At 42.1% G+C, this 17,424-nt stretch overlaps 1 protein-coding gene across 4 annotated transcripts in view; it reads left to right on the top strand.

Annotated features, from left to right (window-relative positions):
* The window catches only part of PPARGC1A (PPARG coactivator 1 alpha), a 372,179-nt gene that overhangs the window by 292,317 nt on the left and 62,438 nt on the right, over nucleotides 1-17,424 (top strand). For 3 of the 4 annotated variants that reach the window (XM_032109377.1, XM_032109380.1, XM_032109381.1), the window contains exon 2: nucleotides 13,715-13,894. In XM_032109377.1, the coding sequence (XP_031965268.1) occupies nucleotides 13,715-13,894 (180 nt within the window). Of the gene's footprint in view, nucleotides 1-8,327; nucleotides 8,653-13,714; nucleotides 13,895-17,424 lie in introns of those variants that run through there. The other variant, XM_032109378.1, reaches the window with a different exon arrangement.

Genomic DNA, 17,424 nt, shown 5'->3' with positions numbered 1-17,424 from the left:
GTCTCTCCTGATTTATCAGAGATTTTTTGACAAAATGCATTAAAAAAGATTGTCCTCTGAATCAGAGATACTTTTTTCTGAAGTATAGCTGTGCTTCTTATTTAGAAGAGGAGTCTTTATGTTCTTAATTAAAATGCCGGTGCTGTCCATTTCACTCCAAGATCAGCATTTTCAGATTTTAGCAAAGTTAAAGAAATATGACTTTCCTACTTATTGTTTGGGAAAATTTATTCACTTGTGTAAATGAATTTTAAAAAATTGGCAAGGCCTTTTATCTCATATAAAATAAATCTGAAGATAAATGATCTTTTCCACTAACATCACCTATCATTAAAGTGGCTAAATGAAAATCAAAATGTGCTGCTATTTAGTGCCTGCTCGCCTTTTTACGGGAGATGAAATTGAGCATGTTTACTGGGCAGGAATTGTCAGCGATGCTTCGATTTATTACATTGTCCAGGATATAAATTAACAATCACCATGTGTTTTCCCCCAGTCTCCCTGGAAGATGGTAGCCCTACCTCCCCATAGTGTACATCTCCAGCATGCTATGAATGCTCCTACCATTCCTTAAAGAAAACCTGCAAACAATGTAAAATTGTGTTGCATTGAACTGAAGTGCAAATATTTTTCCATGTCTTTGTAAACAGGAGTGCATGTGAGAATGAAACAACTGGAGGTCTACCTCCAGAAAACCCCCCGGGATGCGTCACACTCATTTCTCCAGTCTATGCAATCTCGGTTTAATAAATTGGTAATAATATTATGATGAAGTGCTCTTTGGGGTTGGTTTGCTGTTTTTTCAGAGGGGTTTTTTTTTACATAGCAACTTGCAACACAAATTAAAATAATCTTCCATTCCAACAGTTTCCTGGTTTTACTTGGTTCTTTGTTTCTCAGAGAGGAAGGGGGAGCCTGCAATGGGCAAAAGGGAAAGGTGCACTCTGGTGAAGTCTCTGTTTCAGTGTGAATCCTACACAGTCCTTTCAATGCTTTTGGTTAACTGCATTGCCCTGACTTGCACTTCCACGTGTGGAGTTCAAAAGAGCAGAAACAACAAATAGCGTTTAATTGAGCCAGATTGCTGAGGAATTTTACTGTGGTAGAGATCCATTAGGGACAAACATAGAAGTAGCAATCTTACCTTATTTGTTGATAGACAGGAAGTAATGAAAGTACAGTCAAAGCTCTTTTGGGGAGGAAGCGTGAATCTTCCTGGTACCCACTTACAAAATAATAAATAATCAGTGTCCCAGGGCAAAGGATGTTCAGCAAATACTAAATTTCTTGGGAACAAAGATATCTAAAATGGTGATAGCTGATGCAATCTCAGTGCTATATCCCTGTTGCATTCACAGGGGAAAGCTGGGGAAGCCTGAATGGTATGAAAACTTAAAAAAAAAAAAGGTGGAAATGTGTGGAGGAGTTTCTGCTTTGAACTGCCTTGGTCCCACCTTCTGTGATAAGGTCTGATTCAAAACCTGCCTAAATCCATTTAAAGATTTCCATTCCTTTCTGAAGGATTTAGAGCAGTCACCCCTTCCAGCTACTTTAACCCCCTCTTCTACTTTAGTGCATTTTCTCATACAGGTATTGAGGCAAGTGATTTGGACAGAATAAAATAAAATAAAATGAAAATAAAATAGTAACTCACCCAAACCTTTCTGTGGCTAGTTCTCCCATTCCATCTCTGCACTAGCTTGTTTGGCCCGGAGTCAGAGGTGAAAGTACTGACAAATTTTTTGTCAAAAGCATCGCTGGAGGAAGGTCAGCCTCCGAAGGTTTACAGCTGCACTTTGTATAGCTAATAAGCCCTGGGCTAAATGCTTATCTTCCTTTATTTCAGTTATCTGAATTGGGGATGGAGGAAGGATGACATCTCTTGCCATTTGTGCAACTTTTTTAGATTAATATTGCAGCTCCAAGAAAAATGAATAATTGGACTTTTGAGCAGGGAGTGGAACCACAAAACCCATAGGGATTCCTCTAGCACTAGTCACTAGTTTGCATATTGCAAGTTAACTGCAATTCATGAAGGGTTCTGCCTAAAAATAACTCCAGGGCTCAATTTTGGCTGGCAGGAACTACTAGTTAAGAGGTCAGGCAAAGGTGATCCTTCAGAAGCCTTGTCTGCATGACACTGTTGGCTGTTATGATGAGGTGATCCCATCTCGTCTTGTCCTTGGCTGACTCAGGAAAACAGGGTGCAGGGGCTGTGAGGAGCTGGGGAAGGGGACCTTTGCTGCAGTCTGGGAGCTTCAGAGGCCAAGCAGTGAGTGCTGGCTGCTGCATGAGTGGAGCTATGTTGCCCACTGACAGGAGTTTCTGCAAAAGCTTGCACTCTTCCACAGGCAGACATAACTCTATAAAGCGTAATTTGATCCATAAGTGTATTTTAAAAAACCCCAAACACTAGGTCTTTTGTGTGATACCTTCATTTTATTTTGTTTGCCTAAAATTGTTGCAGAGCAAATCTGTGGCCTATGTTACTAAAACCCCATCAGATTACTACAGTTCAGAATTATGTCCACATTATACTTCGTTTTAATATGAAAAATGCCAAGAGCTAGGCCCAAGAAAAAAGGCTGACTCAGTTCCACTGAGCTCTGTCTGAAGAAAGTCATATTTGAAGATGAGAGATGTGTTGGTAAGGCTGTCTGTCATCTCTAGTTTATTAAAAAGAATTGCTAGGAGGCACTAAAACTGTCCACTGCCTTTCCCTCTGTTCCTTCACTCAAAGGTGCTTCATTCACATCGACTTTACCATAGCGGTTTTGTGTAAAACAAGATTTGATTTTAGAGTATTTAAAGGTTACTGTTCTCTCCAGTGCTGTGCTGCAGCCTTGTGTGCGCTCCACTGCAGTCGCCTTACCAGGCATTTTATAGAGGAGATACCCTATGTTATGGAAATAATAGATTTTTTTCTTCCACCAGCTACTGCGAGCCTCCGCGTGGATCTGGTGGTAGGGTGTGTGCTCTCCTGCACTGCTGTGGCAGCCTGGGCATCACAGCTCCCCTTCAGGCTGGGAGGCCCTGGCTGGGTCACTAAATGGCCAGATGGCAAAGCAAACCCCAAATGCAATGTGGCAGCTGGGTGGCCACCTCAGTGAAGGCTGGTAGCTTTGAAGGCTGGTAGTTCCCACCAAGTTGCTTATGGTTGCACCAGAGAATCTTCTGTATCCATGGTGGTTGTTCAGGGGATCATCCTCTTCAAATCCCTCTCAGAAAAAGTCAGTAAAAACTAGATTGGCATTAACTATGAACAAGTCAGGGAACAAGAGCTCCAGGGTACTTCTCTAGGTGCTCAGGGGAAAGGGTGCAAGGTGGATGGTAGTAGGGATAATGAGAAAGATCTGGGTGGGGTGTTCAGAATGCTTCAGAGTGTTATAAATACAAGGTGTGTTCCTGAAGCTTCCCCAGGTTCTGCCCTGTGTGGCTGAAGCTGGAGAGGACAATTGCCTGTCCCCGGAAGGAGTGTGAGCATCCCAGCAAGGCTGGGAGTGGGAGAGGAAGGGCACAACTTCTGAGTAAGGGCAGATGTTCCAGGCCCCTGAACAGGAATGTCAGAAACCGGTTCCTTGGGTCTGATAATACCAGATATGAGCAGATTTTGGTCTCTTCCCAGGGACTTGAATGTGTGGAAGGATAAGAGTATAATAAGAACTTTATGACTTCTTCTGTTCCAAGGAAATATCAGCAGTGAGGTGAGTAAAGGAGAGATGATGAAGATCTGCAACGGTCTGCGATTTTGATGTGGTCCTGCCTGCTCTGCCAACCTGCAAGACAGTGCAAAACTGGAGTCTGTCTCCTTGGCTTGTCTGGGTGTCTGTGCTCAGACAGCACCACAGCCTCCCCAGGAAACGGATGTGTTTACATGGCTCCATTTCTCAAACATATAGAGGTCATAAATTTAAAGGTAGATACTCTTTTACATATCAGTCTTTCTATAAAATAGTAACACCCAAGTGAAAGACACTGCTCATATTCCTTTTAGTAAGCCTGACAAGCTGGATTTTCCTACAAATCATAGCAAAGCAGGGTTCTGGAGAACATATGCTCCAAATGTTGGAGGGAAACAAGTGACAAATATATTTTTTATGTAATCAGCTGGAGTGGGTTTGTTTTTCTTGTTTTTAATAACGAGTAAGTGAAACATGCTTATAAAGAAGGTGATGTTCAGGGAGGTATAAGAAAGATTATAGGAAGATTGCTTGTAATGGGTACCTGTGACCCTTCTGCTTTACTTGAACACTCCTGGAAGGTTTTATTACAAGCACTCAGTTACAAAGAGTCGCGTGTCTCCCAGCCTGGTTAACACTGATAATCAGGTAATCTGCACTAATAGTAAATACTCATAGTCAGGTCCAGTTGCACGTGAACAAGTGAGTGATTTCCCCTGGCATTCAGTGCTGGTTTTTTGAGCCCTCAGTCTGTGGAGGCAGATGTGGCAAAATTCAGCCTGGTGTCAGTAATGTCAGTAATGCATCGCTGTTCAGAGAAAGTTATTTTGGACTCTCAAATATACAGCTCCTCAGACAGCAGCCTGTGACCCAGAGCTGGGCCAGGAATTAACTTGGCCCTGATCTCTTGAGTTTTCCAGAGAGCACTGTCCTGGGTTTCTATGTTAAAAAATATCTCAGATCATAACTGCCCTAACAAAACTAGAGAGAGCAGATGGCTTTAGTCCATTGTAGAATTACTGCACCAATAAACCCAGAAGTTCAAGGAGTTTGATTCACCAGCTTATGCTATCGAGAGTGTATTCTGGGTAGTATGAACTGGATAAATAAGGAAAAGAAGATGAGAAGGGGAAAAAAAAAGAGTAAACAAATAGGATAGAAGTGGAACAGAGAGAATGGACTGGAGAACAAATACAGGACTGTGCAAAAAATACGAGTAAAGATGCACAGAAGGAAGATTTTTAATAAAAAATTAATAGGGTACATATACTTTATATAGAACACCATTCACGCTAACACACCTTTGGAGTGCAGTTTTCTATTTTATATACAACATTGGCTGATCTTTTGCTGTAAAGCCATTCACTCTTGGAGGGTTTAGCAGAAAGGGTTGAATCGATGTGAGAACTGATTTGCAAACCTCATCGGGCTGAAACTTCCTCACTATTTTTATATACAAGTTTGCTTGTCCTTACTCCACTGGAAAAGTAGCAAACTTTGCCAAAAATCAGCAAGTATCACAGTCTTGGGGGCAAAGAAAGAAAAGATTTCTTCCTCAGTGCCGTAATGAAGGGGCTAAGTTTTGAATTTCGAAATCACAAGGTCTCCAAAATCAGTAGCTTCTTTAAGAGACCAAAATTACAGGGAATAAAAACCTGACCATAGCTAGAAAATGTGGATGGGAGGAGAAAGAGATAAAATGAATGCTGAATCCAGGAAAAAGTCAAGGACAGAGGGCTTGAAGGCTTTGGTCTTTCATGTCTATTTCCTGTTGTTGCAGGCAGCCATACCTTCCAGTCCTGCTAGAAATATGTCAGGATTTCGGAATTAGTGCCCAAATGCTGTTGGAAGGCTTACCAGAACTTTCTTGAATCATGGCCCTTAAAGAAGAAAAGGCAACATTTGGGAATTGCTGAGACCTGGTACAGACTAACCTGAAAACAGGGGAAATGCAGTAGTTGAAGAGGTGGTCTGATACAGGTGTCCTGGTAAAGGACATCTCAACAGGGCAGATTGTGTCAAATGGACCCGCAGACTTTGTCAGCTGAAGGAGGGTTTTCTCTGTATGTGTTTGTTATGGAACCAAATATCATGTGTGTATGTGCTTAGCTATTGCCCCACAAAAGATGTTTGTGCAATTCTTTAGTGTTGTCAAAACAGAGGGAAGAGCATTGCTAAAGCTTCTAGGGAATGTTCAGAAGACAAGGTTTCCTTTGAGGAAGCAGCTTAGGTGCTGGCTGGGTTTCACAGGCTTCATTTGCATGTGCGGAGGCTGTGTCGTTTCCAAACTACATCACCACTGCAGCTGTCTCCCTTGCTTTTCTCCTTCTTGGGGCACTAGGCTCAAAACCCACATTAAAACATGGGAAAGAAAGATCCTAGTGGGTAAATTTGTACTATGGCTTCTACTTAGACACTTCAGTTAAAAAAAAAAAAAATCTTCCCAAGCAATGGGGAACCCTTGTTGAAATCTCACAGTCTTTTGTAGTTGGAGACTTGATTGGCATCTCTTCCAGGTAACACTGGAACTGCCAGCAAAGTTCAAGCTATAATGTAAACAGGGCCGTAGAAAAGCTCTGGGGGCTCTGCAATTATTACCTGTTGGTTGCTCCCTCAATAGTGCACTAAAAAAGTTCTTCAATCTCTAAAGCTTGTATGGTGAGAGCACCACTAAGGTCACAGTTTATATTTATCAGTTAACTTGCTAATTTGAAGGGAAAGCATTGAAGTGGAAGTGTAGAAAATAGAAACAACATGAGCAGGTCAAAATATCCAAAACAGCAATATGAAATGTTCCAGTGTAAATACATTTCTATAAAAGGTGTGAATGAAATTTCAAAAAAAACCAGATGATGGATTCGGCACAGTCAATGAACACAATTATAAGTAGGTATTGAAGGAGAATATTCCACCAACCATGGATCCACAGATAATAATTAATAAGAGCCGACTCCACTCCAGGCACGCAGGTACCCAGTATTATTTCACAGTTGACTGTTCAGGGGTAGAGGTACTCACCTTTGCCACAGATCTTAATAATTTACTGCAGTTTTATCATTAAATCAGCATATAATTGGGAAGGAAATTAGGTTTTTTTTGTCATGAGGGCAAAGCAATACCGTTAATTTAATTATTTGTAGGAAAGGCTTTCTGTAGTTATTCGGTATTTTGCTGTGGTTTTTTTAATTAGGTAAAGTAAAAACAATGCCATTTTTGTCATCAGTGCTTGGTGAAAATATGACAGTGTGATGTGATTTGCAACTGAAGCACAAGCTTGGAAAAATGTACATTTTATCAGGACTGGCAATAATGAATTACAAGGAAACACAAATAAGCTAAGAAGATATCTGAGACCTCCTACCATTTCTGAAGGTTCCAGTGTCTGTGAGAAAAAGGCTATTTCAAGAATTGTACTTCTTATTTATTTTATTTCTCTCTGCAAAATTGCCATAGCCTGGTATAATAATTGAATTCATTTAGTCTTTAGAATACTCAAGTTTGCAAATAACAATGAAAATGAATATTTCATGACATGGAGGATGATAAGCTATAGTTTTGTAACTTTGACTGGTAGCCCAGCACAAGGGAACCAGCAATTACATTTCACGAGAATTTTTGCACCCAGATAACTAAAAGAACTGCAGCTTAAGACAGTAAGCAGGCAGGTGGGGTAGTTAAACAAGACCTTTATTTTTGGTGGTTTATTCCCTGTTGTGGACAACATTTTGCAGTTCAGTTTGATACATGGAGTTTGTTGCGTATGCAGTGCAAAGGGGTATCACAAACCAGTTGCACTTGCAGCAGCCCCTATTGTCTGGGAAAGGCTTTGACGGGGAGACAGGTCTGTTAACAGTGTGTCTGGTTTTTCACACGACAAGAGATTTTTAAATTTATTTATTTTTAATGAACAAACGCTGGGTCCAGGCCAGAAGGGTACAGAAATGCGCCCTGAGGCAGATTATAGAGGCGGGTGGGGGTCAGGGCGGTCCCGGGCAGGACGGAGGCAGTTCCTTGTAACAGCCATGGTTTCTTGGGGAATGCGCTGAGACAGAGAAGTGATTAAAGAGCAGCTCAGAGGTACTGTAATCCACCTGGGAACAGGATCAGGCTTCCCCCTCGGAGCAGGTGAGATAACTGTAGGAACGCTTTTTATAGATGCTGAGTCCATTTCAGAGAAATGCTGGGGTGGGTGGGAGTGGGGGGGCGGGGCGGGGTGCCAATACATTTACGGTGGAAAAACTAACTTGAGTTGCAATTGTCTACGAGATACCATTAGCCTAACTAAAATACTTGGGGAGGTGCAAAAACCCCGAGCGCAAAAAATGTTGGGAGGAGGTGTAACTTTTGCCAAACTCTGGGATAGCCTCTCCAAAGAACAGCGCCGGGAAAGCGGTGCAGGCACTGGAAAGGTTGTGCTGGGGCTACTCAGAGCACGCAGGCTGTAGCTCGGCTGGGAGTCATTTCACTTTTTCTTTATTATAAGCGCAGCTCTGCCTATTGTGTGCTGGGGTGTGGGGGGAAGACAAAGAAAGCAAGCTAAGAAATTAAAAAATATGGGGAGGGATAGGAGCTGTGCTACGGCAGGAGCAGCGTTCCGGAGGTGTGGCGTGGAAATCTGCTTTGAATCACAGCGGGTTGCCGCGGCCGCCGAGGTCTGAGCGGGTTTTGCAAAGATTTACTTCACTTCAGGCTGGGTCTGCCCCTGGCTGACGTCACGGGCTGGAGCAGCGGCTCCAGAAGGCTGGATGAGTGACAGCCCAGCCTACTTTTTAATAGCTTTGTCATGTGACGGGGAACAGTAGTAAGACAGGTGCCTTCGGTTCACTCTCAGAGAGGGTCTTGTTGCCTGCATGAGTGTCTGCTGCCTGCCTGCCTACCTCTGGACTGTAGTTTGCCAGCTTTCCTGCCGTCGCTCCGCAGCTGGATGGCGTGGGACATGTGCAACCAGGACTCTGTATGGAGTGATCTCGAGGTGAGGAGTGCGCGGCGCGGACGGCCGTGGGGTGCCGGCAGCTTGCGGGGGCCGTGGGCTCGGCAGGGCACCGGCAGGACGGCCGAGGCAGCGTACTTTGCAAACAAGTCCCTATCTTATCTTAACTCCAGTAAGTTTTCTATTTTAAGGTTACTCTGCGATGCCTTGAGCAAATCAAAGCTGAGCTCCTGTCATCAGTATAGTATCTCCTGCAGTTGGAAACTATTTTCATGTGCCTCTGGCTCACTTTCCCGTCATATGCAATATTTATGCTCTAAGATACTGATATGAATCGGTGTCTGAAGTGGCGTTTCCAGTGGCGTTCAGTGGCCTGGTTGGACAAATGCCATGTTTATTTAGAATAAGGCTAACATTTCTTTTTTTTTAAAAAAAGTTACAATTAACTCATGGCTTCATATTTTAATTTCTGGTTTCACTGTGCTCTGTCGAAGGTTTTTTCCTTGTTTGTCAGCTGCAGAATAGAAGCACGCACACAGGGTTGAATACCCTGTTGTTTGGCTTTAGATGGTTTTAAAAGAGATTTCTGGAAGGAGACGTTTCCCTGCTACTTGTGGTATTGGAATACTGACGCTGTAGCTAATGCCCCGTAGAGCAGGGTTTGCAGTCAATCTGAGTAGTCCAAGAAATGGTTAAATCCCACTGTACAGCAGAGACAACAGGATGAACCATGAGAATAGAGTTTATGCAGGACTGTGTGAACTGCTACTGCTGCTGCCGCCGCTGCTGCTGCTTGTGTAAAAATAGACGGCAATACATCAAATCCACAGCTTCTGCTGGCTACAATTCATAAAGGAAAAAATAAAAAAAGGCAAGCAGCCCCGTGGTAATCTCTGGAGTATAATGTGAGGTTTGAGGATTTCTGCATGTTTGCATTCAGCAAAATGGAGCATTACCTGAAAGTTCGGGCAACTTGCAAAGCAAGGCAAACTTTCTTTGGATCCCATGGAGAGGAATCCCAAATACAGACCTGCTCAAAGGAACTAATCCTCTGGCTTCGGGCTTGGAATAAGTGCTTAAAATGCTCCCCTTGGGCAGTGGTGGAAGGAAAAACAGGTTACAGGCAATGCTTTTTAAATAAGGTGTTCATGCTGTAGAGAGCCACCCATCTAAAGTGAACCATTTCCGTGTTCTCCAGTAAATTTTTCCTATCTGGCAGAGCATGTGTGTGGATTCTCAGGTAATTTTGTAATGTTTTAAATATTTGCAGCTTGCCATTGTATCCACAGATTTTGGTTTGCATATTGTAATTGGTCTTATCTTGTTTTTATTTCTTGGTAAAGTGGAATAGATATGGATAATTCATATGTCCTGTAGCTATTATGAGTCAAGGCAGTAAGTGGATGACTTTCTGGCTCCAAAGTCCTAATTGTTTCTGAGTAGCTGGAGTATCCTGTGGGTTGTTGTCTGGCTTGTAGCACGGGTCTCAGCTGCCGTAGCTTCATTTTTCCATCATGTATTATTCCTAATGCTGCTAGGAGCTGATTGAGGAACCAGCTTATATGGAAATATGGAAGATTTATTTTAATCACTAGAGTTCTTACAGTAATTTCAAGCTAGTAACAGAATAGATAATTTATGTCAATGACTTTTTCATAGTGCAGAGAGAAAAAAAAAAAGAAGAAAAGAGTTTGATCTTAATATTAATTGTGTGGTGGATGGATTAACTGTGGGTAGGATTTTGCCAATACGCTCCTGCACTGCACTTCCTGTAGCAACACTAGCGTCTGCGTGCTGCTTTGGCTCAGGGGATCACCTTTACTGAGCTAAAATAATGCAGGCAGCAAGTACTGGGGGCAGATATCATTTTTTGAATCATTAATATTTGCTGTCAATGTAAAATGTATTATATTCTCTCTCACATAATGACAGGATGGTGTGTTGTTTAATAAAGGCCTGCATCACTGTAGCTGATCAGCATCCCCAGTGCTTCACAGCTTAATGAAGGTGATGTACAGTAAGGTTGCGAAGATTGATAGAATCCACATGACATACATTTTGTCAGGTCTCTCTTTCTTTCCTGAGTTCATCCTGTTGGCACTTTGAAAAACTTGTTAAAAATAAAACGCAGATTATATTTTCATTAATATAATTAATATGGCACAAGTCCAGTCTTCTTCTTCTTTTTTTTTTTTTTTTAATTTTTTAAAACTTACCTTCAAAGGCACAAAACCAGCCAAAAGGTTAATGGAGAATTATACTTAATTATAATGATTCATTACCATCAGTGCAGTTAAGCTAATTTACTGTTTGCGCCTGAACTAAGAGAAAAAAGGTCTGTTGGAGTGAAATAACGCACAGTAATTAGCCTTTTGTGTTTAGTGACTGCTTTATCCTCCTAAATGTTACTGTAAAATTAGGGCTATAGTTATGGAATAACTATCATATCAAATAACAGTGGGAAGACAGTAAAATGTGTGCTAGCAATGCAGGTGCACCTGTTACAGATGTATAGGCAAACAGTAAATATCAGTGTGTCAGATGAGGACAGTTTTAGGACTTGGAGTGTTAAACCTGGCATCATCCAAAGGCCAAATATAAATTAATAACAGGAACACTTGCTGCTAATGTGTCTCAGATTAATGTGCTCTGTGTGCTCAGAAGCATAATGTCATATTCAGAAACATTGATTTTATTATCATGTCAACACTGACAAGGCATATATACTTCATTTCAGCAGTTATGTTTTTTAGGTGACATTGCAGTTACTATAGGTAAATGAAAGCTGTGATAAGCAGGATTTTTTTTTTAATACCATTGTTTATGTTACTTCAAAAGCCCACTGTAGGAACTTAAAAATGCAGATTACCAAAAGTAAACATGTTTAAGTAGGTGGTTCACAGGGTGAAGCTATTTTTATAAATGAAAGCAGTAACAGATCAGCAGGATACTTTAGAAGTCTGTGGCATCAGTTATAAGCTACTGACCTCCAGAACACAAACCTGAGAATGATGCTGAGAGTCTACCTTTTCAGTCAAAAACTAGATTATCCTTTAATGAGATCAGAGATTTCGGCCAAGCATCAAAAAAGGTCATCTCTGTATTGTAAGATTGCTGCCAGAAGGTTGTGTCTCGCACTAAGGAGGAGGAAACCCTTATTTTTTTTTTTTTTTTTTTGCCTTATGCTCAAAACAAAAAAAATTAGATTAAAAAAAAAAAAGTTATGATTACTTAAGTGGGATTTTGACTTTTTATAGTTCTACAGCCCCTTAAATAATAGGAAAAAAACAACTCCTATGTCAGAGCCTCATTTTGCAGCCTCTCAGCTTCCTTGCCCCTTGGCCTACTCTATGATTATCTTGTAGTGTCCTGGTAGACGTAGAAGTTGTCTGGTAAATTATAGCTCACACCAGCTGCACCGAGTCTTCATGCCAGCAGACAAAATCTTTGCTCACGGCTGAGCTGCTGCATCCAGCCTGTGCTCTGCAGACGCACCGAGATTCCGGGGACAAAAACCTCAATGAAATGCACCTTCAGCAGCTCTCGCTTGCATTATTGTAAAGGGCGGTCCTTGAGAGAGTGACATAAGCAGTACTGAGCAATTCACATCCCTGGACACTGTTAGTGCCCTACAGAAATGTGCCTTCAGAAGGTGGCGCTTTATCCGTTGACTTCAGTCCAAATAGAAGTTGGGAAATCAGTCAAACCACCCAGTCAACTGACGGGTGTTGAGGATGTCCTGCTGTTGGCCATCCTTAACACAGTGCTGGAAATACTCGTGGTAGATGCCCTTAGACTCAGTTGACTTTAGATGGCTTTTAACCATTCAGCACCTGGTACCTCTGCAGCTCCACATGTGCTTTGCAGCGTGCCCGTATCAACGTAGATGTTCAGAGATGAGTTACAAGGATACATGGTACAGTGCAGTAGGAATTGCTTAATTGAGCAGCATTGACATATGGGACTCAGCTATTTGCCAAACTGTTACTATGTGTTTTCTATAATTAGGAAATGGTTTTGGTGGATACTCTAACATTTCAATTGCTGTGTTGAAGTGGATGTATGTTATTAATTTTTTCTTCCTTAGTAGGTCAGTCAATACCCTATCTAACTTCATACTGGCATATAAAAGGACACTTATTCCAGGTTTGTTTTTATTTATCCCCACTCTCTTCCTAAGTTGTGCAGACAAAAACATTCTGCACTGCTGAAGAGGATTCCTGCAGACTAGGCTTTGTTTACGGCCTCAACCAAAATATTTCACAGACCCTTTTTTAGGAATACTGAATCAGAGGCTGCCAGAAGAGGAAAACCCATTTGGTTCTCTCAGTACAGCTTCTCTCTGGGGACATTTAGGAAACCGGCTGGGATAATAGATGTGTTCACACCAAGCAGGTGAAAGGCTGCGTGAACTAACTATGCCTGTCATCCAGAGGAGAATATAGGGATATTTCAAGCCACACTTTGGTTGCCAGGACCCTTATGCCTGACTGGGTGGCTGTGCTTCGTGCATCAGGAAAAGAGCACCAGCAGTGTCACTAACCCATACTTTTTTATGTCCATATGGTGGCCACCATCATGAGTGGCTGAAAGGATAACAGTAAGGTTCTGTAGAAGTGAAAGTGTGACTGTCTCCAGCTTGAGCCAGCCTCCAGGGCTGAAGGCTGTAGCAGGCTGTGCCTCTTTAACCTGAATGTAGCAGGAAATTCATGACAGACCTTGCCCAGAGGTATTCATCTGTAACTTCTACCTGCACTGGTTCACTCTCAAACAGGAGAATAAGGCCATGCTTTGGCTTCTGCTGTTGGATTTAAAGCTTTGAATGTGGTTATTATGAAATGGTATAGGGAGAAGGAACGTCGTTGTCCCTGGACAGAGATGTGATAGAGAAGGCAGCTTATGCCCTGCTGTTTTCCCCGCCCCTTTACATACCTATATAGAGCTAACAATGACCAAATACTATGTGTTTCTTTTTTCAGAAAACAAAGTCAATCCTAGTGCCCCTGTGCCATAGCTTAATTGAGGCTTAATTCTTATCACATGATATTAGTTAATAGATTCCTGGTAATTAATGAAACTATTTCTGTGTTGCTGTATCCTGCAGTGTGCTGCTCTGGTTGGCGAAGACCAGCCTCTTTGCCCAGATCTCCCAGAACTTGACCTCTCTGAACTAGATGTGAATGACCTGGATGCGGACAGCTTTCTGGGGGGACTCAAGTGGTACAGTGACCAGTCAGAGATCATCTCCAGTCAGTACAGCAATGAACCCGCCAATATATTTGAGGTAAGGCAAGATGATGCAAGTGCATGTTGCAAAGTCCTTGCTTGCTTTTTTTTCTGATTTTTTTTTCGTTAGCCTGGTGGACAACAGTTTACTATTTTTCTGCCAATAAGAGACAAGAAACCTGATGATATATTATGGGTTCTGACAGCTTCCTACAATCCTCATCATCAAAACCAGACCTGCAATCTGAGGAGTGTGGGAGGGAAAGCCTTAAAAGGATTCAAATGGCACTTCTGATTTTTGGAGGAAACAGCTAAAGAGTGCCTAGAGTACACTGCCCTGTGGCGTCACTGTGAAGGGTTACACTGTTGTCAGCTACAGAGCAAAACAGAAGTCGAAACTCATTTGTTGTCTTCCACTTGAATTCCTCAGCAAGAAGCAGAGCGCTGCGCAGCAGCTAGGTGATGAGTAGCTGGAACATTTCTAGTAAAGGCTTTTACCACTCAGAGCCTTGCTGTGCAAGTTACTTGCACACAAATTGAGAGGTCCACAATTTGTTTATGTATAGGGGAGAGGAAGGGTGAGTGTGGCAGAGAAGGCAGTGAGGGTTGTCAGTAGCTCAGGGACTAACTCAGCTTTTGTGATGTTTCATAGATCTCCTGGTGGAGAGCAATCTAAAAGTAAAAGTCAAGGGGTGATAGGAGAGATTTAATTGTTTTCTTTCCAGTTTCGCATTGGGGATCAGGGTGTACAAGAGGAGAGTTGCTGTCTCTTTGTCTCGAGTCTTCTTTCTTTTGTTGTGTAAAGCCTTCATAATTCTCCACCTTGTGGTTTCGGGCAGCCGTGCCCCTCCTAAGCCCTAACTTCCTTCCCTCCTTGTTGATAGGAGAGGCCATAGATCGTTCACTGACTGGGAAATTGGACAATAAATTGATTAGCTGGCAGGAAGACCTTGTACAAAAGCAAGCTGTGGGTGCTGTTTCTCACACACCAGGTACCACAGTTCCAGGAAGTACAGCTAGCCTGCTGGTTCCGGAAAGCCCCGAATTATCATGGTAGAATTTAAAGGCTGGAAAAAATTAACTGAAATAGTATAGTAAAATGCTTACCTAAGATTTGATGTCCTGAATAAAATTCTCCTTTCTTTGTATACAGCTGTAAACCCACAGTGATCTCCCTGATGCAGATGAGTTGCTCTGGATTTATACAAGTGTAACTGATAGCAGAAACTGGTCTTCTCTGTTTAATTTCTGTGATTTACATCCAAGTAACTTGGAATTAATTTTATCTGAATCAAAATAGCCCTGCAAAGCCTTGGGCTTAGGCCCTCTTTTTTTCTTTAGTTGTGTAATGTTCCACACTTTGTTTTACAAAGTTTCCAAACCCGGTCTGGTTCTTGAATTGCAGTTGTACTGCCTCAGGCAGGGTAGGGCATGTTGGTGACTAGGTCTGGATGGTCAGCAGCGGGGAGGCAGGGGGGCGGGGTCCGCATTTGCAGCTAGTGTGTGGAGACTTGTTTTGCTTTTTTTATAACCGAGGGTGCATATTTTTTCCACATTTGTCAAAAGCCAAATGCAGAGGCATTTTCCTTTAGGAAAAATCAGTTGAAGATGCAGACTTTCAAAGTGCAAGCTCCAGATAAGTAATAGAATTACGTATTTACCAATTCTAAGCGTACAAATTATTCCAGTAAAACCAGTGGAACTTGACCACAGACTCATTGCTTGTCCTGTGTGTTACTGCCTGTCTGCTCTGATGGCCACAGCTGCTGAGTGTAAAGTTGTCTCGGATAGGTAGTGACCATTCCCCTACACACCTTGTATAGGAAACAGTTCCTGTTCTGAAAATGGAAGCATGTTGCAAACAGCAGGACAAGCAGATAGGCTGGTAGTTAACCTCATTGGGAGATAGTGATGGGGACAACATCTCATGGGCATGTTTGGGTGTGTCTGACAGTGAGCTGCTCCAGTGTGAAGAAACAGGGGAATAGATGTGGAGAAAGCAGGGGCAATGCAGCCAGTGGAATGCATCTACACAGCAAGCAATAGGTCAGAAGTAATTGTTTGGAAATGAAATACGCTGCTTCTTTCCTAACACACAAATTCTGTTGTATTCTTTCCTCACACTCATTGACTTCAGCTGCAGGCTGCACTGCTGTCTCATCACAGCTTGGCCCATACTTAACCTGTAGGGACAAATTGTGCCCTAATGGTATTTTACAATACTGCAGTGCAAAATTAGACTATTTTCAGCTTCTTAGAGTATTGTGTTTACATTCTTGGTTGCTTGGCCTAGGAAGATGGGAATGAAACAGTTATTTTCTCCTCCTGTACATTAACCCTGTCCCCATTCTCCACTGTGCAGCTGGATACTTTGCACTATTTCTTGCCTCTGCCGCTCAGTAATGTGACAACTGGGGGTGCTCAAGATCAGAAAAAGATGTCTTCTTCCTCCAGAGACTATTTCACATACTCTGTGAGGAACTCTTTGTTTTAGCTGAGAGGATGGAAGTTTTGTGCAGTTTCTCATTTGGCGATCACTAGATTTTTGCATATTGATCCTCAATGGCTTTTTTAAAAAGAAAATAACTTCTTTTTATACCTTTTTTTAACTTTTTTTTTCTCTCTTATCATTGTGGGAGTAGTATGTTTTATCTAACTTAAGCTTCCAGATGAGGCATTGTCATACAAAAATAGAAATACAGCCTATTTGGGGTGGAAAGAACCAGAATGACAAGCAAATGCTGGGAAGTACACGAGCAGCATTACTTGCACAAGCTGTACGGTGTGAATTGCAAACCTAGCCTTGAAGGAAACACGCTCTCCTTTGAGGTATTAATGCAGTACGTGTGGCATTGCCTATGTGAGGGACAGTGTCCAAAAGCCCTTTACAAAGTTCCTGAGTGTCTCTGGTGCACTTTTTTTAAAGAAAGGCTTGTATTTCAGAAAGTGTATTTTCAGTCTTTTTGCAAATTGTGTTCCTGAAAGCTCACTTGAGCTGAGCACCCACAAGCTTAGGCACTCCCAGTGGCACTGGGAGTCTCCCAGGCTAGAAATTATTAATAGTTATGGTAGCAACCAGGAGCCAAGTGAGATAAAGGTCCAATTAGTCTAGATAGTATGTAAGTGTTGAGTATAAATCCCTGTTCTCATCCGCTTAGGTGTGATGAGATACTGGCCTTCACTCTAGGATTAAAACACACCATTTTGCAGGCACACCTAATTCATCACTCCACTATTCTGCTCACATGCCAGCGTAACCCATATGAGTCTTGAATCAAGCCTTTACTGCCCCAGCACAGAGGCTCTTCTTGCCAATGTTTGTACGTAGGTACATTATGAATTAGGTGATTTCTTTCTGTTCACAGCTTGATCACTTCTGTTTTTCACCTAATTTTCTTTGCCTGTTGTTTGAAAAGATAAAATGAAGGAGTTCTTGCCCCTCAGGGCACTGTCTATTGACACAAGTTCATGCAAGTAAATAGTTAACAAGTCACCCAAGACCAGTTACTTAGATGGTTGACTGCACCATTCACTTTTGTGATTTGGTTTTGTGAAGAACTAAAGTTGAAAAAAAATGTATTTGCAAAA

The sequence above is a fragment of the Corvus moneduloides genome, chromosome 5 (genome assembly GCF_009650955.1).
Source record: "Corvus moneduloides isolate bCorMon1 chromosome 5, bCorMon1.pri, whole genome shotgun sequence".
Lineage (NCBI taxonomy): Eukaryota > Metazoa > Chordata > Aves > Passeriformes > Corvidae > Corvus > Corvus moneduloides.
Note: the sequence above shows the minus strand (reverse complement) of the source record. Positions and strands in the feature narration are given on the sequence as shown.